Here is a 20,224-nt window from a genome sequence, read left to right as displayed (position 1 = left end):
ACATTCTGACTTGAGGATTCTGAGCAAAGGCCCCACCCCCATCCTTGTCTCCCCCATACCCAACTCTGTGGGATACTGGTTCTAGGCTTCAAGGACATGTGGCTCTGGGGAGGGGGCTCTAAGAGGCACAGGCAGAGGAGAACCATATGGAGTAGAAAGACTGCCAAGGAGCTGCTGTCCCTGGAGCGGGAGCCAGGGAACATGGGGGAGAGGAGCACGGGCCTGATCTGGGCCACTCACTCTCTTCTGTCTCCCAGGACTGAGTGGTAAAGGGGCTTTGATCCCCCAAAGGGCCTTGTGTCACATCCTTGGAACTCATCCCTGGGTCAGGGCTAAAGTCTCAAGTTGCCACATGAGAAGAGAGGAGAAAGAACCAAGTCTGGCATCTGAGGTAGACCAGGAATCCAGGTCTCCCCTGCCTACCTTTCTCCCTTGGCCTTACACCGCCACTCCCAGCCCCTGCCACAAGGGGCGCCACCTTCACCCTACAGTTGGCTTGGGTAGAGAGTAGTCAGTCAGTCACCCGGCTGGTAAGGGGAGAGGAGGCTGGCCTAGGATTGGCAGACTTCACCAAGGTCCCGGGGCCTTTCTGTCTCCCAAGGTTCCCTGGGCAGGCCCATTCCTCAGGGGGGTGGGGCCCCTGGTTTCCCACACTCTGTCACCCCCCACCCAGGTCACTGGGGGCTGTGATGTGTGGGGTTGCCATGGCAATGAAGTGGGGGCAGGGCACCTAGGGCATGGAGCAGGACTATGGAAGTCACCAAGAAGGTGGGGGACCCTGATCCACCGGGCCCCCAAGGCCACCCCTCGGCCAGCAGCCAGCAGCCAAAGGGGGGCTTCAGAGGGTCCCAGGGACCATGGATAAACTCGGGATCTGTATACTTTAGGCAGGCGTTGTCATTGTCCACTGAGGCCATCATCGATAGGACCTGTGACCCTGACTCCCAGGCCCAGGTCCCCGAGCCCATTTACCAGCTACACCAGGATCCTGCTGAGGTTGGCTCCCAGTGTGTCTGTGGGCAGACCTCCCAAGATGTTCCAAGACTTCCCTCTACCAGCCCGCTTCCAAGCTCCATCGTGGGAACCCCAACGCATCTCGTCGTGGAGAACAGGACCCTGGCCCTGCCTGTGGGCACACACAGTGACAACACCAGTGACACGATCCAGCATGGATTCTGCCGCTCCCGGGTTCAGGTGCAGGTTGCCGGGCAGGGCAAGGTTCCAGCTAAAGTCCTGGTAGGCTGGGGCAAAGGCCCCTGCAGCCCTGACCAGGTAGCCCCCTTGGGCAGCAGGAAGAGCCGGTGGCTACCCTATTTCCTTTCAGGGGATGAGGGCTTGGCTGCAGCCCAAGGTCCTCTTCCAGCTCCAGCCCAAAGTCAGGACCAGGGCACGTGCCCATGTCCGGCCCAGGCCCCTCCAGCTCCAACTCAGGCAAACGCTCCAGCTGCCGCTCCAGCTCCGGTGCCGGCAGCAGTGGAACCTTATACCTGCAACTCTGACCACCTGACAGACACCACTGCCACGACCAATGGCCTGTCCCAAGACCTCCTGCCCAGGAAGAGTGGCAACCAATGGGCAGGCCTCTCGGAGTCTTCCAAAGTGGTCTCGTCCTGCCAGGACAAAGTGGATTTTGGTTTTCGGAAGGAGCCTCCCACCCCAGCGCCTTCTCCGAATGAGTCCTCAGACCATGTCCAGGAGCTCGAGGTTGCCAGAACGCAGGTGTTATCCAAACTGCCTGAGAACCCAGCAGAGAAGGCCCCCGTCTGTACCTCTAGGCCAGACAGCCCAACACCAGGCTCAGGACCGCCGGGTACCCCCAAGTCCCAGAGGAATAGCCAGGAGAGTAGCAGCTCACCGCCAGACCAGCAGCCTCTCAACGTTTGCAACAATACCGGCTCCAATGTGCCACAGTCTGCCTACCAAGTCTCCCGCCACAAGCATTCACCAGTCCAGTCTCCCAGGGAAGCCATCCAGATCCCCCCCTCCAGTGCCCCTACCTGCCAGCTCCGGGATGCTGTGGAAGACCACGTGCTGGTGTTCGATATGGCCACAGGGAACACCAGGATGGGGCTGCTGTGCCATGACCCCATGGGTTCACGGGCAGTGTTGCTAGGTGTCATGCCCAGCCATCCATCCATCTATGTCCCCGAAAATGTGTTGTCCACTCCACCGTTAGCCATGCCTATCCTTTCCCTGGACAGCAATCGCTCCAACTTCTGGTCGGCCTCGCCCATGCTGTCCAGCTCTGTGCCCTCCAGCCTCTCATCTGGAAGCTACCGAGAGGTGGCCCTGGTTCCCAAGGAGGGCAGGCTCAACTTGGAGTCACGGGACTCCCCTGGTATCAAGACACCCCTCAGAGTGTTCACTAGGCCCATTCCACTGGGGATCCCCCTCCAATTTGGTGAGAGAATATTGAGCCATGTCCATGATCCGGGCTGCTCCAAACCCAATGCTGAAAATAATGAACCTAGTCGTACCATCTGGATGCAGGACACCTCCATGGTCCAGCCCAAGAAACTGCAGTGGGTGAACTCAGAGAAAACTGCAGAGCCTGCTCCCCAGGCCCCAACCCAGGAGGTGCCCAGATCCCTGCTTCAGGAGAATATAGGCAACCACAGCCAGAAAGAGGTCCTTACTGCTCACCCTGGCAGCCTTCGGGCTGAGGGTGCTGGGCAGACCTCCCTCGGTGGTCGGCCGCCTCTAACGGAGCAACATACCTTTGCTGGACAGTGTCCTCCCACAGGTCAGCCTCCCTCTGCTGCGCAGTGCCCCCTCACTGGGCAGACCCACCTTTCTGGACAGCCACTCCTCGCTGAGCAGCCCCCCTCCCCCAGGCAGCTCCCCCTTCCTGGTCTGCTCCCTCTCACTGGAACCCCTCTTGCCAGGCAGCTTTCTCTCACTGGGAAGACTCCCTTTTCTCAAGAACCCCCCATTCCCAAAGAGCCCATCATCTCAGGAGGGCCGCCCATCACCAGGGAGCCTGGCCAGGCCTCCACCTTGTGCCAGGAAGGGGAGCCCTTGAGCCTGCCGGCCCGTGTGGGGGTACTTCAGGTGCCCCTGGCCCCCGAGGAGACCTGCGTCTACATGAGCAGAGAAAAGGTCAGCGCCGGTGCCCCCGAAAGCTCCAGCACACACCGGCTCTCATCCTGGCAACCTGGCAGCTCCCCCAGCACCCAGAAGGAGCAGTTTTCCCTGGTCACGTTCTCCACACCTGGCACTGGCTGCAAGGTCTTGCCCATGGCCGTGGTGGGCACCGAGCCCCAGGGTCCCCAGTTCAAGCTGCCACCCAAGGACATTACACACTCATCAGTGCTTGCACACCTTGGCCTGCTGCGTGGGGCCTGCTATGAACTGATGCCCACCACAGACGCTCTGCCAGTGCCGTCCCCGCTGCTCTGCCGCCACTCTCTGGGCCCCTACCAGGACATGGCGGCGGCGGTGATTGACACGGGCACAGGCTTCACCAAATGTGGACTGGCTGGAGAGGACCACATCCTCAGCGTGGTGCCCTCACGGGTCCAGCTGCTGCAGCACCCGGCCCAGGACGAGCCCCGGTACACAGTGCCCGAGAACCAAGAGGCCTCCTATTCAGTGCTGAATCGAGGCGTGGTCTCGGACTGGGACGCGCTGGAGGTGCTGTGGCAGCACCTGTTTTACTGCCGGCTGGGCGTGCGGCCGGAGGAGCTGGCCGTGCTTGTGGCCGACTCGCCCATCTCCCCGCGCACCAACCGAGAGAAGGTGGCCGAGATACTCTTCGAGCGTTTCCACGTGCCAGCCATGCAGACGGTGCACCAGGCCCTGCTGGCGCTCTATGCTTATGGGCGCACCACCGGGCTGGTGCTGGGCAGTGGCCATGGCACCTCCTACGTGGCCCCTATCCTCACGGGGGATCTGGCCCCGCTGGACACCTACCGGCTGGATGTGGCCGGGGCCGACCTCACCGAATACCTGGCTCAGCTGTTGCTGGCAGGCGGCCACTCACCACCCAAGGCAGGGTTGGTCAACCAGATTAAAGAGGCCTGCTGCTATGTGGCCATGAATATGACAGCTGAGATGGCCCGCACCCAGACCCAGGCCCGAGTGGACTTCGTGCTTCCAGACAAGCAGGTCATCACACTGGGCTCTGAGCGTTTCTGCTGCCCTGAGGCCCTCTTCCAGCCCAGTCTGCTAGGCCTCAACCAGCCTGGCCTCCCTCAATTAGCCCTCTTAAGCATCAGCCGGCTGGAGGCCAAGCAGCAGGAGGAGCTGCTGGCCAACGTGGTGCTGGACGGCGGCAGCACCCTGATGAATGGCTTTCCCGAGCGCCTGAGGCAGGAGCTGGGTCCCCGAGCCACTGTGCTGGGCTCTCCCCACCGTGCTGTCACTGCTTGGCTTGGAGGCTCCATCATGGCGTCCCGGGACTCCTTCCAGAGCCTGTGGCTCAGCCGCCGTGAGTACGAGGAGGAAGGCCCTTGGGCCATCTACAAGTACCATCTGTGAGCACATAAAAGTTCTGGTTCTGCTTACTTCGAGCACTGTGCGTGTTTTAGACACAGGGCGATGTGAGGAAGGACAGAGAGAGGCTGGGCATGGAGGCAGGGATGGGGGCCCTGGCACTCCCAAGGCACACCCTGCCTCTGCCCATGGGAACTCCATGGGTCCGAGCAATCCTATCCTTTCCAGAGAACCTCCAAGCCCCTCGGCTGGCATTGGCTCTGGTCTAGCCTGACCTTTACTGCACCCCAAGGGCAACCACAGACAGTGGCTGCTGTGGGTTTTGCCCCGTTGCCCTGGCGACAAGTGCAATTACCCTTGATTGCCAGCTGGTTGCCATGGCAATTTCAAACATAATGTAATAACCCACACAGCCTGGAGTGAGTCATGAAGGGGGGAAACAGCCCCCTCCCCTAGCTCCAGAGGAAAAGATCACTTGCCCTCCTTCATCTTGGGCCGTCTACAGGGGGCTGAGGACAGCAACGTGGACAACAGCCTAACAGTTTCAAAGATGGCCAGGGACCTGGAGCATTTGTTGCTTCCAAGAGAGAGTACCTGTCAACGTTTGGGCTTCTTGGGGGAGCTGGCCCGGTAATGCATGTGCCCCCTAAAGTCTGCACTTTGGCTAGAGCTCTATGCTTCTGCAGGCGCATCAGAATATGAGAGTATGGGAGTACTGGCCTTTTGTGCCCTGGGGCAGGAAGTCAGTGTCGTGGGGGGTGGCAGAGAAGTCCTGGGTCCTGGGTGCGTGGTGCAACCTGAGCTGAGCGATGAAGTCTGGCCGGCTTTGTAGGCTCTGTGAATAGGCTCTTTATCCTGCCTTTCTGACCCGTGGGAGCCGGAACTCTCAACCTTGGGCTCCCTTCCCTTCTCTTCAGCCTTCCAACTTAGGCTGTCCCCACCCACAGGGTGCCTAGGGCGCAAGCTGCCTCAGGAGGTCCTCAGAGAGGCTACTGACAATGCCAATGCCAGCTGCCCCTGCTCTTTTCCCAAGCTCTGCCCTATGCTAAAGGACCTTGTGCCATTTCTCTGGCCAGGGGGTGGCTAGAAGCCATGGCCCCTGACCTGGGCTAGCTCTGAATAGTGGAGGTGGGAATAAAGTTCCACGTGGGCGCAGTCCAAGGCCTAGAAGAGCTAAGAGGATGGCATCCCCCTGGTATTGCTACTTCCCGCCCAGAGGGCGGCCGGAGGTTGAAGCCCAGACAGACGCCCTCCCCTGCCTGTGCCTCCCTCCCTGACTGGGGGCTGACGGACAAGCCATGCCCCAGTCCCAACCCTGGGTTCTCATCTTTAGTTGTTCTCTCTACAAAGGGCCAAGACCCAGCCATCCCCCAAATGTCTGAGAGTGAGGGGCTGCCCTGGGTGGGGACACTGGAAATAGCCAATGATGTAGGGACATTGCAGCCCCTGCCAGCCCTTACGCATGGCCCGGCCTCTTCCCCCATCCTGCTTTCACACCCTGATTCAGCCTCCACAGTCCTGAGGTCCGTGTCAGGCTGGAAGGGGACCAGTGGCTCCAGGGACCAGGGCTCCAGGGACTGGCGACAGCATCCCTGTGCACGCACAAGCAAGCACGCCTGGGTGCACACAGAACGCAGAGACACGTGCCACTGGGCACCACTGCACACACTGTGCTGTTGCCATCTCCTCCAGCATGAGAGCGCACGCACACACACAGACACACTCACACGTGTCCACACACCCCCCGCCACGTGCGCTCACCCACAGGCACATGGAATGTGCACACGACCAAGAAGAGGTGGCGCACTGCCAGCAGCGGGCAGGGCTCTAGTGAGCCACCTCTTCCCCTGCCTCGACATCCCCCATCCCAGCTTCTCCTCGGCCCAGCTTGTCCGAACCTAGAGAGCCACAACCCTCAGGAAAGACGGAAAATGTATGTCACGTGTGCAGGGTCAGCAAGCATGGCTCAGCTGCACTATACGACTCAGAAAACCATAGTTTCAGGGAAAGTGGCAGACAGCAGGAAGGACCGAGGGCCAGGCCATTCATTCCTTCCACAGACGTGAACCGAACATATGGAGATGAACCACAGCCTCTGCCTGCCAGGAATTCCTACCCAGTGGTGGGGTCGGTGCTGTGACTGGGACCACCCAGAGCCCAGAGGGCGCAGAGGTGGCATCCATCTGGCCTGCAAGAGGTGACCCAGTGCCAGGGAAGGATGTGAAGGGCCCTTTGACATGCTCATCTGGGGGGAGATATTGAGGGTTCTTACTGGAGTGGTCATTTCCCAGGCCAGCCTCCCCAGCCCCGCCCCAACTTCCTCACTTGAGCAGACACTCCTGTCAGCAGTCACGGGAGCCGTGCGGGGAAGGCTCACTCAACATCCAAGGGTTTGGAGATGACCCCACCCAGGATAGGGTCAGAAGACTCACTGGGAGGTTTGGGGTGGGGTGGAACCCAGCTCCAGGTACCAAGAAGCCTGTCTGGCCTTCAGATATGGACCTTGGGACGGTTCTCAGTGCCTGTGAGGGAGGAGGGGCAAGCACTGGGTCCCTGTGCCTCCCTGACAAAGGGCAGAGAAATGGCCAAGGACCCCTTCAAGCCTTCTTCCCGGCAGTTCTCAGCTGCCTCCTATCAGAGGACAGGCCTGTTGGGGCACCTTCGTGCAATAGTTCTCCTGTACCCCCTTATCCCAGCCCAGGCTCCTTGTGGTGGGGCTGTTCGTGAAATGCTTCAGGGTAAGTAAGCCGGAAAGAAAGTAGGATCTCCACATGTCATAGGTGACTTTCACAGGCCGGGAAATTCAGTGCTACACAGGGAGAAGACTGGGCCAGCCACCCTGGCGGGGACTTGAGGATGAGAAAGGCTGAATGGGGTGGGGTGGGGGAATAGGAGTTTCTGCCACCATGGTCTGGAGCCCTCACTGACCACGTGTGCACACACACTCACCCCTGTGTTTACTATTCCTAGCTAGGGGATGCCAGTCTGTAATGCAGCTTGCCCTAGCGACTGCCCACTTTGTTCTTGTAAGTAGGTTCCGCCCTTTGGGTCAGGTTTTGGGAGCTAGGCAGAGTGCTGGTCCCCTGGGGACTACTACCTGCCAAGAGATTCCTGTGCAGCTCCAGGGCTCAGGCTTTCCCCACACCTCCCACTCACTGCTCCCCATCCTGGGCATAAGAAGGCCCCTCTGGCCCCTGTTGCCCAGTCAGCCCGAGGGCCTGAGGGAGTCTCTGGGAGCCTGGCGGGCGCCGGGCAGGCCACTGCTCTTCGACTTGCTGCCACCCGTCGCCCGCCCCCCTCAGAGTGGGATTCTGGCCTCTGGCTCTGCCAGGGCCCGGGCGGAGCCCGCTGAGGGAGGCCCCGCCCCCAGCCCGCCCCCGGCCCGGGGTGCGAATCCGCTGCCGGCGAGCGGCGGGAGATGCTGGAGGTTTGCGAGCCGAAGCGGCTGCAGCTGGCGCCGCGTCTGCCCCGCGTGCCCGGAGCGGATTCTGCCCGCCGCCCCCGGAGCCCTCGGCGCCCCCGCTGAACACGCGATCGCTTCCTCCGTGTGACCGACCGGCGCTGCAGGTGCGGGGCGGGCCGCGCGGGGGGGCGCCCCCCGAACGCACGTTGTGGGGGTCTTGAGGGATTGGGTCTCTGATTCAGGTTCGGATCGCTCAGTGCGCGGGGGCTCCTCGAGGGCTTGGGGTCCCAGCGGGGGCAGAGGACGCGGGATCTGCAGATCCGGGGGTCGGCGTGCGGGGTTGGGCTTAAAGTTCCCCGTCACCTCGGACGGCTCGGGGGTCCCAGGGGAAGCCTCTGAGACTCGGGTCCAGGCGACTCTCCCCTCCCTGCCCCCCCCCCGCCGCGTCCCCCGTCTCGCTGGGCTCCTAATTGTGAAAACCTTAACCCTCGAACATTCGTGGTGCCCCATGGGGTTAGGGGTCGAGGGCTGAACCGACCCTCCTGACTCCCAGGGCCGCCTTCAACCCCTCCCAACTGCCCCCGGGTCCCCTTCCTCCCGCTAAGCAGTCACTAATTTCCATGACAACGGAGAGTTCTTTATGGGCGACAACCTGAAGGGGGCTGGGCGGGGCTGCCGCGGGTTGGGGGAGGCGACTCGAAGCCCCTGGGGCCCAGCAGCCCCCTAGCCGAGATCCTGCTTCCTTGCCTTAACGTGGGGGCCAGCGGGGGGTTCGGGGCACCGACTCAACGCTGCGCTGTGGGGGTAGGGGACGCACATGTTTCTGCTGGGAGGTGCGGGGCTTGGTGCTCACACGTGTGCCTCCCGCATGTGTGTTGCTGTGCCAGCGGGGGCGAGTCAGCAGCGCCGGGGAAGGGGGTCAGGGTGGCACCACGGTGGGGAGCAGGGCCCCGGGCTGGGGAAGTGGGGGAGTGGACAATGAACAAATGAATTTCTGCCTTCCCCAGCCTGTAGTGTCTGGCAGAGACCCTAGGCTCTCCCAGCCCCCCATAGCCCTGCCAAACTGCTTTTGTCCGCACCCCCTAGACAGAGCCTGCTACACCAGCTTTCCTTCTGGGGAGCAGGGCCCTCTATCCTTCACCCAAAGCTTAGTCTGCTGCAGTCCAGTCCCTGTCCTGCTGCCCCCCTCTAAGGCCCAGATTTGAGCCCCCCCAGGACCACCTAGGAAGAGCTGGTTCTCCCCCTCCCCCCACCCCCACCTTCCCAGTTGAGTTTTAGCCACCTGCTGGACCCCAGTTTCCTCAACTGGGAAATTGGTGACTAATCCCCTCAGTGTCAGGCTGGGCCCCGGGGGTGGGGCACAGGTCTCTCTCTGCCTTTCTTTTACAGCATTTGGTGTGAACCCCCAGGTGCCCAAGTCTGCCTTTCCCATATCTGCTGCTGACCCTCCTCTCCAGCCCATGTCCTGGCTACCACTCACTAGCAGATGGGCAGTCCTTGCCCTGGGAGAAGGCTGCAGAGCCCATGATCTCCATCTAGGGAAACTGAGGCAGGGGGTTGGTGCTGTGCAGTTGTTTCTGGGTTTTTTAGGGTGCTGTTTCTGGCCTCCCTGACAGGATCCACTGTTGGAAAGGGGATGGCTGCAGCAGGGAATTAGGCTGACCTGCAAGAGGGGCCCGAGGGACCCAAGGCCTAGGGAGGACCGCAGATAAGGGGGGCGTGGCTGGGGAGTCTAGGCAGGGCTGGGCCAGCTGAGAGGAGGGGCTATAAAGGGAAGCAGCCAGGTCTCTAAGCTTCATTTCCCCCACCACACTGGTGCCTTCCACTTGATGGACCTGCCTTTCCTAAGCTGCCTGATGACCGGGAGAGGGGCCATGGAATTCTTCTGAGGGGACTGCAACAGCTGACCTCTTCTCCCAGGCCATGGTTGTGCCTCCCACGCCAAGTCCAGGGCATATCTGAGGGATACAGGAGGGCTCTGTGTCAAAGGTCCAGGAACCACGGGCAGCTCCTGGCCCAGGTATTCAGAACACATGGCTGAGGGGGCCTTAGGACTCTGCTGGGCACCCATTGGCCCCTTCAGAACCCCCTGCCCGCCTTCCCCACCTGTGTCATTGTGCCTGTGTCCTTTTTATTGTCACCTCTTCTCCACTTCCATCACAGTTTCTGCCTTTGTTCCTCTCTGTCCCTGCCCCTCTCTCTTTTCTAAAGTCTCTCAATTCCCCCACCTCCCCTTCCTTGATGGGGCCACGTCACAGAACCCATGGGGAAAGAGTTGGGCCAAAGTCTCACGGAATTCTTGGAGAAGGGGTTTGGCCAACACCTTTTCCCTTCCCCTTCCCTTTGTTTCAATACTTCCATCACCATAGCAGTCCTTTACTCTGGGGCCTTCCCCTTCGTTTCCCTCCTCCACCCACAGGGAAGCAGGGACCCCAGTGGATTTTCCTTCAGGGGTTCAAAGACTGGGACCCCGGGTGCCTGGGAGAGGCCAGTTGGCTCTTACCTCTGCCATGCCAAGTTCAAGGCTGAACTTTATGGACACAGCACTGGATTGTATGCCCACCCCTGAGACTGGAGAGGCCCCCTCTCCTTATTCCATCATTAGATGGGAGAGAGTCAACAGCAGGAACTTTGGACCATGATTTGGCTAGAGCCTGAGGCCAGTCAGGGCAACCCCCTGCCCATGTCCCAGGGTGGTGGGCCAGAAGCTTGGCTCTGTGTCCCCACACCAGACCCTGAGAATAAACTCTCCATCCCCCCCCCTTTCTGTTAGACCTCAGCTGTGAGGCGGCAAGGCTTGGGCCTAGGCATGTCCTTTGCAGCAGGAAACCCAGCCCCAGTCCTTGAGAGAGAAGAGCAGGGGAGGGGAGGGGGTACCTGAAGGCTGGTGTTCACAGCTGCCACTAAATCGGGAGGTGTTGCCCACATTGTCGGGAGGGAGCTGGAGGCCTCTTGGGCCCCTCCTGGCCTCCCAAGATTAACCGCAAGCTCTGGAACTCCACATGGGAGAAGACCAGGGCAGCAGGAAACTTGTTTATGGCTATGAAAGGTGGGGCCTGAGCCAGACCGACCCTAGTGGAGGAGGGGACAGGACTCCAGTGCAGGACCACGGGACCTCTGGAGCCAGACTTCCTTAAGGCTGCAGTAGAGCCCCTAGGGGACCCTTTATTACCAGGGCCCCAACAGGCAGAGGCTCCCTCAGGGTTGCCTGAGGCTAGATTGCCCAAGCCCAGGGGTCAGACCCAAGGAGCAAGCAGTGACTGGGGAGCACTTGGCCTTCAGGCACCCTTCGAGCCAGCTAGAGGGCAGTGGCAGTGCCAGGCTCCGCACTTCCCCCAAGCTCTCTTTGGACAGCCCCCCGTGCACACTGTTTCTCCGCAGAAAATGGAAGGAGCCATGTCTCTAGGGAAACGGCCGCTATGGGGCTTTTGTGCCCTCCTGTGTCCCAGTGCGGACCCAAGGCACAGCCCAGGTCCTGAGTCCGTGGGAGGAGAGCTCTTCACTGTTGGGTAGTGGGTCTGGGCTGTCTGGGCCACGGGGGTAAGAAAGCAGACCCCTTTCTGCCTGGCCTTCCACTGTTCTTGAAGCTGTCCCTCGACTGCTCCTTCCAGCTTCAGGGCCAGGGCCCCCTTTGCTGCCAGCAGGTGCTAGGGGCTGGTGCGTACCCCGGCAGCCTCGCGGGCAGCAGCAGTGGGTAGCAGATGGCGGAGTGGGTGAAGATGGAGGGGACCCCTTTTCTCCTGTCTTCGCCCTGGGGCTAGGTTGGGGGTGGAGACAGATGAGTGCATTAGACTGGTGAGGGGACACGGTACTGGCTTTGATCAGAGCCCCCATGGTAGGGGGAGAGGCAGATCTGCCCCTGCCCCAGCCATGAGGTTTTAGGGTATGGATCCAGGCTGCTGTGACTGTGAGCAGAGGCCTGGATTTCTGTGGTGGGAGACAGACTGCAAGACCAACCCTGGGCTCTTGTGGGCACAAGTGCATACACATGGCCGAGGGCAAGATCAGGCATGGGCATATATGAAACCTCCCCCGCCACGTGGCAAAGCACGGAGCTGTTGGAGGGGGGCGGGGGGAGGTGGAGCTTCTGGAACGTATCTCAGAGAAGGGCCGTTTTGAGTCTGGAGTGTCAGGATCATTTTAGACAATTGGTTGCACCAACAACCTTATAATGTCAGAAATCACAATGAAAGAAGGAAGAAATTAAGCCCTCGTCTGGACACCTAGCCCATGTGGAGGTTGCTTCGCAGGGAGGCCAATGTGGGCAGGGCCCTCGCCGGTGCCCACATTCCCTGCCATCGAATGGACACAGTTGAGCTGGCGAGTCACCTGTTGTTGGATTTTAGGTAGTTGCTGATTTTTTTTTTTACGTTATAAATAACTCTGCCGTGACAAATAGGATACTGATGGGAGGCTTTGGGGGAAGGGCATTCCTGCCACTGGGAATGGTGTAAGCAAAGCAACAGAGCTGGGACGTAGGTCCCTCCCAGCTTCCTGGGGGACCTGCAGGCTAAGATACCACCCTCCCGCCCAGTACATGGTCCTTGGATTCCAGCCTGTGAAGGGAATTGCAGTGCGTTAGAGCCATTGAGGGACTGGTACGGCCCCTCCCCCAGATTGTTAGGGCATAGAGCTGGGTGGCCGGCAGTGGTGGGTGGCTGTGCCTCTGCTCTCAGCTGTGAGTGTGGGATTCCAGCCACATGCTCCTCTCCGGCAGACGCAGGAGCAGGGCTGTGACCATGGTGGCAAAGACACGCAGTCAGGAACGATCTTCAAAGCTTCTCTTGTTTGCCTCTGCAGTGCCTCACAAGAAGGCTTAAGCCCTGGCTTAAATCGCCGATGAAATGCATTTGTGTTCCCTGAGCCCCAACAGCCCGGATGAAGGAATGATGGAATTTATTCCCTAATGCTGAAGGCAGATTTGAGGGAAAACTTCTAGGACTGTGACCCCTGGGAAGTGGGTGGCCTCTGCCTGGGAGCAAGTGAGCAAAAGCCAGGGCTGGCCACGGGGCTTTTGTGGGTCCTGGCCTTTGAGCCTGGCTGGAAGAGTCACTGTGACCCAAGCTACTTCCTCTGGGGACGTCTTCCTCCCTTCTCCAGTTCCTCCTGGAGCTGGCAGTGACTGCAGGTCGGGGAGCATCCAGGTGGTCGAGGCCATAGGCAGGGCCCTGTGCACAGCGAGTGCCCCTCTGTGTGGAGAATATGCACAGGCAGCAGGGGCAGAGCCGTGGAAATGCAGCCATAGTGCAGAGCTTGCCACGGCCCCGGAATCCCCTGACTGGGCATTATGGAGGTCCAGACACAGTCACCAGCTCCCCTCCTGAAGTTGACCTCTAGCAAGAGCTGCACGTGCCCTCTCCTTTGGGTGCTGGAGCCAGTCCCCCCAGCACCACACGATCCACGGGTGCCACGCCCCAGGTGCCAGAGCGCCTGGAGCCCATTGTAGTCAGCTGCGTGTGGTCACCTTTGTGCCTGGAACACCCACCCCTGGCCAGGGACCTGTGCCCTGGACCTGACATGCCCAGGTCTCCTGTGGGCCCCAGCAGTGAGGCACTGGCAGGCTTGTCTAGCTTTTCCGGACCATTACCCCTACATACCTCCTGGCAAATCCTTCCCCTCTAAGGCCCAGCCCTGATGCTGTTTCTTCCTCAAAGCCTTTCCTCACTTCCACCCAAATGGGGGTTCTCGCTCTGAGGAAACTCTCCAAGCACTGTGCCTGAATACAACGTTTATTAAATCAAGAAAGGTAATTGTAGTGAAAATTATTTTTTTTAAAAAAAGATTTTATTTATATGAGAGAGAGCATGAGCATGAGGGAGAGAGCACAAAGCAGTGGGAGGCAGAGGGGCAGATGGAGAGGGAGACGCTGAGCAGGGAGCCCAGCGTGGGGCTTGATCCCAGGACGCTGGGATCACAACTCGAGCCAAAGGCAGATGCTTAACTGTCTGAGCCACCCAGATGCCCCTGTAGTAAAATTCTAACAGAAAATTAATAAAAGATATAAATCTGCCCCTTTAACACCTAATTCTTTGCCCCAGAGAGCACTCTGATTTTCTTAGGCGTCTTTCCAGAATTGAGTTTGTGACTATACACTGTTATATAAACTTTTAAAAATTTACCCAAATAGCAGCATCCTTGACCCATCATTCTGTCCCTTGCTTTTCCATTTAACATCTCAGAAACTGTCCAACTGCAGCACATTTTACTACTATAGTTTACTACTTGTGATAACTACCAAGATTCTTTCATATGGATGGCCGTAATTTTTTTTAAATTTTATTTATTTACTTAGAGAGAGTGCGAGCAGGGGGAGGGGTCCAGAGAGAGGCACGTTTTGAACTCTGTACCAATAGGGTCACGTTCTATGTAGTCTTTGTGTCTTCTTCACTCAACACTGTGAGGTTGGGGGATAGCCGTAGCGCCTTCATTTCCATTGCTGTGTAATATTCCATGGTGTGACTGTGCCATATTACGTCCTGCTGCTGTTGGCTATGTGGGCTGTTTCCAGTTTGGGGCAATTACGAATGTTGCCACTATGAGCATTCCTATATGAGTGGCCTGCTGCCTAAACGTATGTATTTCTGTAAGGCATATATTTAGCAGTGCAAATGCTGGTTCATGGGGCATGTTCAACTTTAGCAGTTTTACCAAACTGTTTTCCAAAGGAGAGACTTAGCCTCCACCAGCAGTGCTCATGTTCTCCACGTCTTTGCCAATGCTTGCTGTCTGCAGACTTTCAGAGATGGCTATCTGCTGGGTGGGTGGTTATAGCCCCCTTCACCTGTGTAAGAGCTGAAATGTAAAGAAATCATTTGGTAGATCTTTTGTTGTTGTTGAATGTATGCAGTCCAAAACGATTCCCTGCTATGTCAGTTTAATATGTTTTTCATAAGTGGGGGCTGTTGTGGTTCAGGCAGCCGAGCCGAGTGGCAAGAGCCAAGCCCAGCAAAGCAGGGGTGGGAGCCTGACCAGCCTCTGGCCCTTTCTAGCGCAGTCTCTGCGCCTCGCTTGGGCTGAGCTAGGCTGGGGTCTCCCAGAGGCATCCTCTGTATTGTGGGGAGAAGCCTCCGTGTGGCAGTGCAGCTGAGCCAGACTCCATCCTGCCTGCAGCTCAGAGCCTGGCAATGCCGTTTGGGTGTGTGACTCTGGGCGATAAGAAGAACTATAACCAGCCGTCGGAGGTGACTGACAGATATGATTTGGGACAGGTCATCAAGACGTGAGTGCTGGGTCTGGTGGTCCAGGGTGGGTGGGCAAGGGCCAGTGAAAGGGGAGCAGAGGGTGGCCCACACTGAGGCCAGGGCTGAATGGGGTGCTTGCCGGCTGCAGTGAGGAGTTCTGCGAGATCTTCCGGGCCAAGGACAAGACGACGGGCAAGCTGCACACGTGCAAGAAGTTCCAGAAGCGGGACGGCCGCAAGGTGCGGAAGGCGGCTAAGAACGAGATAGGCATCCTCAAGATGTGAGTGTGAGGCCTAGGGGTAGGGTGGTGGACGAGGTAGCGGAGACGGGTTTCAAGGGCAGGGGGCCTCAAGCAGTACCAGCCTCTGGCCAGTTAGTTTGCTGGGGCCCCCCAGGCAACCAGAGCCTCTCTTTGGGGTTTACCCAGCCCTAACTATTGGCCCCTCTCCCTGCCGTCAGGGTGAAGCATCCCAACATCCTGCAGCTGGTGGATGTGTTTGTGACCCGCAAGGAGTACTTCATCTTCCTGGAGCTGTGAGTGTGGGCCTGGGGTCCCAGGATTCCTCAGTCCCCAGGGCCTTTACCTGCTCTGCCCTCTGCAACCAGGGAAAGCCCCCTTTCTGGACCCTTGGGGTCCTGGCTCCTTGTGCCTGGCCCAGCCAGCTCCCTGGTATAGGCAGCTGCCCGAGTACTTCTGCCCCACCCCCCATCCTGCCCACGCCGGGCTCAGGGGCTGGTGTCCCTCAGGGCCACGGGGAGGGAGGTGTTTGACTGGATCCTGGACCAGGGCTACTACTCGGAGCGAGACACGAGCAACGTGGTGCGGCAGGTCCTGGAGGCCGTGGCCTACCTGCACTCACTCAAGATCGTGCACAGGAACCTCAAGGTGAGGCCAGGAACCGGGTCTGTTGGCAGCCAGCCTGGGGCTGAGGTGGGCAGCACCTTGGGGTCTTACTCTAGCCTCTGGGGTCCTCATGGAGTCTTTCTCTGCCCCCCATGTCATTCCTGCCCTGAGCAGCTGGAGAACCTGGTTTACTACAATCGGCTGAAGAACTCAAAGATCGTCATCAGTGACTTCCATTTGGCTAAGCTAGAGAACGGCCTCATCAAGGAGCCCTGTGGGACTCCCGAGTACCTGGGCAAGCAGGGGGTGGGGCAGGGGCAGGGTGGGAGACAGCCTTCCAGGAGTGGCTCTGGGTAGGGGGGAGGAGGTCTCTAGCCCAGAAAGTGGGTGTGAGTGGTACCAGGCCTGGCCAGGCCTGATACTGACCAGCAGACGGACACTGTGTTTGCAGCCCCGGAGGTGGTAGGGCGACAGCGGTATGGACGCCCTGTGGACTGCTGGGCCATTGGTGTCATCATGTACATCCTGTGAGTGAATGGGCCCGCAAACAGGCTCGTAGCCAGGCCGGGCGGGGTCCTGTGTCCATGGCCTTCCTGAGTGACCCTCCCCTTTGGCCCCCATGCAGGCTTTCAGGGAACCCACCCTTCTATGAGGAGGTGGAGGAAGATGACTATGAGAACCATGACAAGAACCTCTTCCGCAAGATCCTGGCCGGCGACTATGAGTTTGACTCTCCATATTGGGATGATATTTCACAGGCAGGTGAGGAGGTACCCAGCGTGTGGGTAAAGGGAGGGGTTGGTGTGGGGGACCTGCTGTCAGCCTTTTCTGCTGGACTCTGCTCCTACCTCCCAGCCCACTCATCACCCCTAGACAGTGAGATGAGGTGCCCATGCCTAGCCTCTCCCTGGCTTTGTCCCCAGCCAAAGACCTGGTAACAAGGCTGATGGAGGTGGAGCAAGACCAGCGCATCACCGCAGAAGAGGCCATCTCCCATGAGTGGTGAGCAGGGCCCATGGAGGACAGAAGGAGAGGCCAGGTTTCCCTTGGCCTCTGTCCTCCTCACATCTAAGAGCCCCATCCTTGAGGCTTTGAGTAGGGGCTGGGGGTGCCCAGAGCTCAGGCCCAGCCCAGCGGGCCTGCCTGATAACCTCTGATCTTAAGAGAAGAGGGCTGGGCAGTCTCCATGAAGGCCTATACCCCCTCAGATCCAGATGCACTTGCACCCTTTCTAGGATTTCTGGCAATGCTGCTTCTGATAAGAACATCAAGGATGGTGTCTGCGCCCAGATTGAAAAGAACTTTGCCAGGGCTAAGTGGAAGGTAAGGCTTGGAAGACTCCCTTTCTTGGACTGATCCCAAGAACTCCTTCTGGCACACACAGTTTCTTGCCTGTATCACACCCCTGCAGCCACTCAAAGGCGTTTCTTCAGCCATGAAATGTGGCTGTAGCCACCGTCACTGCCTTTAGTGGGTGTGCTGAACAGCTGGGTCCCTGGCCTGCTCCCCTGGGGTGGTCGGAGGCTTTGGCTCAGAATGGTCTGGCTTTGGCTCTTGCCAAGGAACGGATCTGGCTTCTGTAAGCCTCACTCTAGGCCTCTCTCTGCTGTTCTCCTTTCAGAAGGCTGTCCGAGTGACCACCCTCATGAAACGGCTCCGGGCACCGGAGCAGTCCAGCACAGCGACAGCCCAGTCTGCGCCAGCCACAGACACTGCCACCGCTGGGGCTGCAGGTGGGGGTGCAGCTGCAAGTGGGGCTGCCCCAGCCCTTGGGGGCAGTGCCACCTCAGCCACAGCGGGTGCTACTGCTCTTGCCTCAAAGAGCGATAATGTAGCCCCCGCAGACCGTAGTGCCACCCCAGCCACTGATGGCAGTACCACCCCGGCCACCGATGGCAGTGTCACCCCAGCCACCGACGGGAGCATCACCCCAGCCACCGATGGGAGCATCACCCCAGCCACTGATAGGAGTGTTACTCCAGCCACTGATGGGAGAGCCACACCAGCCATGGAAGAGAGCACCATGCCCACCACCCAAAGCAGTGTCACACCAGCCACCAAGGCAGCTGCCACCCCTGAGCCGGCTTTGGCCCAGCCGGACAGCACAGCCCCCGGGGGCACAACAGGCCAGGCTCCACCCTCTAGTAAAGGCAAAGAGGCTGCTGGCTATGCCCAGGAGTCTCGGAGGGAGGAGACCAGCTGAGTGAGCAGGCTGGTGTGGGGCAGGGGGCGGGCAGGAGGGTGGGAGACTGGATGAGGGGCTTCTCACTGTACATAAGAGTCACTGGCATGATGCCCTTGCTCCCTCCTGCCCCTGCCTCCCAGTGTGGGGCATGTCTGGGGGCCACGGGAGAGCAGTCTCATCTCCTGTGTGTACCTGCGTGAGTGGTCTGCAGGCCAGAGGCAGGACCGGCCCCAGCCCCTGCATGGATTCCTTGTGGCTTTTCTGTCTTTCGCTAGCTTCACCAGTTTCTGTTCCTTGCGGGATGCTGCTCTAGGGATACTCAGGAGGTCCCTGCTCCCTTTCCCCTTCCCTTTTTGCCTCACAATTTCCCCAGGCAGGCCCTGCAGGTCCCATCCTCTCCCAGGCCCTAAACTTGGGTGGCCTTGCCCTGAGAGCTGGTCCTCCAGCGAGGCCCTGTCAGCGGTCTTAGCCTCCTGCACATGAAGGTATGTGCCTGTGGTATGTGGGCTGCTTGAAGAATGGGCACAGGCCGGTATAGAGAATGCACAAATCTAGGGCAGTATGCTTTAAGACAAGACTGGTTGCATGGTTGGGGGCACTGCTTGGTAGCTTTGGGGGTCGTCAGAAGTGAAAAAGAATGAGTAGGGGGGTAGAAACGTCCACTTTTGTTCCTGGAAACTTCCCACCAATACCCTTGTGCTATTTCCTGCCCTCCTGGGTTCTGCAGTGGGTTGCACTGTGCCCTGAGCTTCATGAGCCTGTAAGGGGAAGGAGGAACAGTTGGGATGTGGCAATGAAAACTGGGAAGGCAGAGTGCAGGCCCAGTACCTAGTGTACCAGCCTAGCTGGGTCCTTACCCTGAGCCAGACAGGGAGGGCTGATATCCCTTGGCTCTTCTCTGATCATGTCCCTCAGGCTCAGGCTACAGTCCTCTCCATCCCAGGGGGCCTGCCACATGGCAGTGTCCCATAGTCTAATTTGGGGGTTTGCCCTTCACAGGGGCAGATTTCTCTCCTAATTCAAAAATAAAATAGAGAGGAACCCCCCCCACGTCTGTGACCCATTTCCCCTTCTGTCAGGGCTTAGAGAGAGGCCCAGGTGCCTCTGAGCTATGCTGAGTTGCTTTTTCTGGGATGAGGAAGTGGAGTAAGGCTCCCCAGTTTCCTGATGGAGGCTCCTGGCAGGTGCCCTTTGTCAGACCCCACCACAGCTTGGGCAGGCAGCCACACTGGTCCCGGCCTTTGCTCGGCACTCCAGTGGCAGTTCTGCCCTTCTCCCTGCATGCCTGTGGGTCTGCTCTGGTGTATGAAGGTCGGTAGGCTAACTGTATGCCTACTGAACCTGGCAAATAAATGTCACCCTGCCAAAGCCTCTGGCCATCCTCTTGCCTTTTGCTTCCTCTGTCTTACTGGGGAGGGGCCCCTAGAAGGCAGTGGGGAGGGAAGAGGCTGGGAGCAGTTTCACAGATCTGTGCCTAGTGCCATGAGGATTGCTTGGGCTGAGAGTACAGATCATTCTTTACCACTGTGTGTTCCTTGATTGTGGTGGTGGGCCCTCTGGACTCTAGAAGTCCATGTGGGTGGTGGGCCCTGTCCTGGGCTTGTGCCAAGGAAAAACCTCTGGGCTGCTGTTCTGACAAGACCTGTTGAACAAGGAGCCCTTGTCTTGACTTAGGCATACAACTGAAACTCACCAGGACCACCCACCAAAAGGAGAGACCTTGCCCGTGGCCAAAGTGGGTTTCCCTGGGTTGGGGAGAGGGTGCAGCGTGGGCAGTGCACAAAGGTTCTGTGCTGCCCTTTGTGTTGATTCCTCCTCCCTGTGAACAACGCCCGTGCTTTGCACACAGGCCCAAAGAACTTCACTCTGGGTCTACTTCAGGTGGAACAAATCAGCTTTAGATCATGGGCCTCTACATAAGGTTTCTTCTGAGGAGAGGGTACTAACACTGCTAGAAATAGTTAAGCATGAAAACTCCTAGGAAGACTTGTTCCAGTCCTGACTGGCCCAGGTGAATTCACCAGGGATGCTGCTCTTTCCCAGGGAGGACCCAAAGATAACTTCTCTGATGTGGGAATCAATAAAAGGGTTTGTTAGTCACTGGTCTATGAAGCATCTGGGCCTCCAAAATTCTAACCCCACTACAGTCCAGAGGCATGCTGATCCTCCTGGGAGCT

General features: G+C 58.8%; 2 protein-coding genes across 2 annotated transcripts; both read left to right on the top strand.

Annotated features, from left to right (window-relative positions):
• The first annotated feature begins 729 nt into the window (after window positions 1-729).
• Window positions 730-4,479, top strand: LOC117801761. Its single transcript, XM_034657240.1, has one exon. It carries the CDS (start codon window positions 751-753, stop codon window positions 4,477-4,479), a length of 3,729 nt encoding a protein of 1,242 aa, XP_034513131.1. The 5' UTR covers window positions 730-750.
• Window positions 4,480-7,819: 3,340 nt separating this feature from the next.
• Window positions 7,820-20,210, top strand: CAMKV (CaM kinase like vesicle associated). The gene is made up of 11 exons (XM_002920533.3): window positions 7,820-8,001; window positions 14,948-15,056; window positions 15,167-15,298; window positions 15,478-15,552; window positions 15,766-15,904; window positions 16,037-16,157; window positions 16,314-16,389; window positions 16,488-16,624; window positions 16,786-16,864; window positions 17,098-17,185; window positions 17,484-20,210. The coding sequence occupies exons 2-11, from the start codon at window positions 14,962-14,964 to the stop codon at window positions 18,063-18,065; spliced, it is 1,524 nt and encodes a 507-aa protein (XP_002920579.1). The 5' UTR covers window positions 7,820-8,001; window positions 14,948-14,961; the 3' UTR covers window positions 18,066-20,210.
• The last annotated feature ends 14 nt before the right edge of the window (window positions 20,211-20,224 follow it).

The sequence above is a fragment of the Ailuropoda melanoleuca genome, chromosome 4 (assembly GCF_002007445.2).
Source record: "Ailuropoda melanoleuca isolate Jingjing chromosome 4, ASM200744v2, whole genome shotgun sequence".
Lineage (NCBI taxonomy): Eukaryota > Metazoa > Chordata > Mammalia > Carnivora > Ursidae > Ailuropoda > Ailuropoda melanoleuca.
This window is presented reverse-complemented; position numbering and strand designations above follow the sequence as displayed.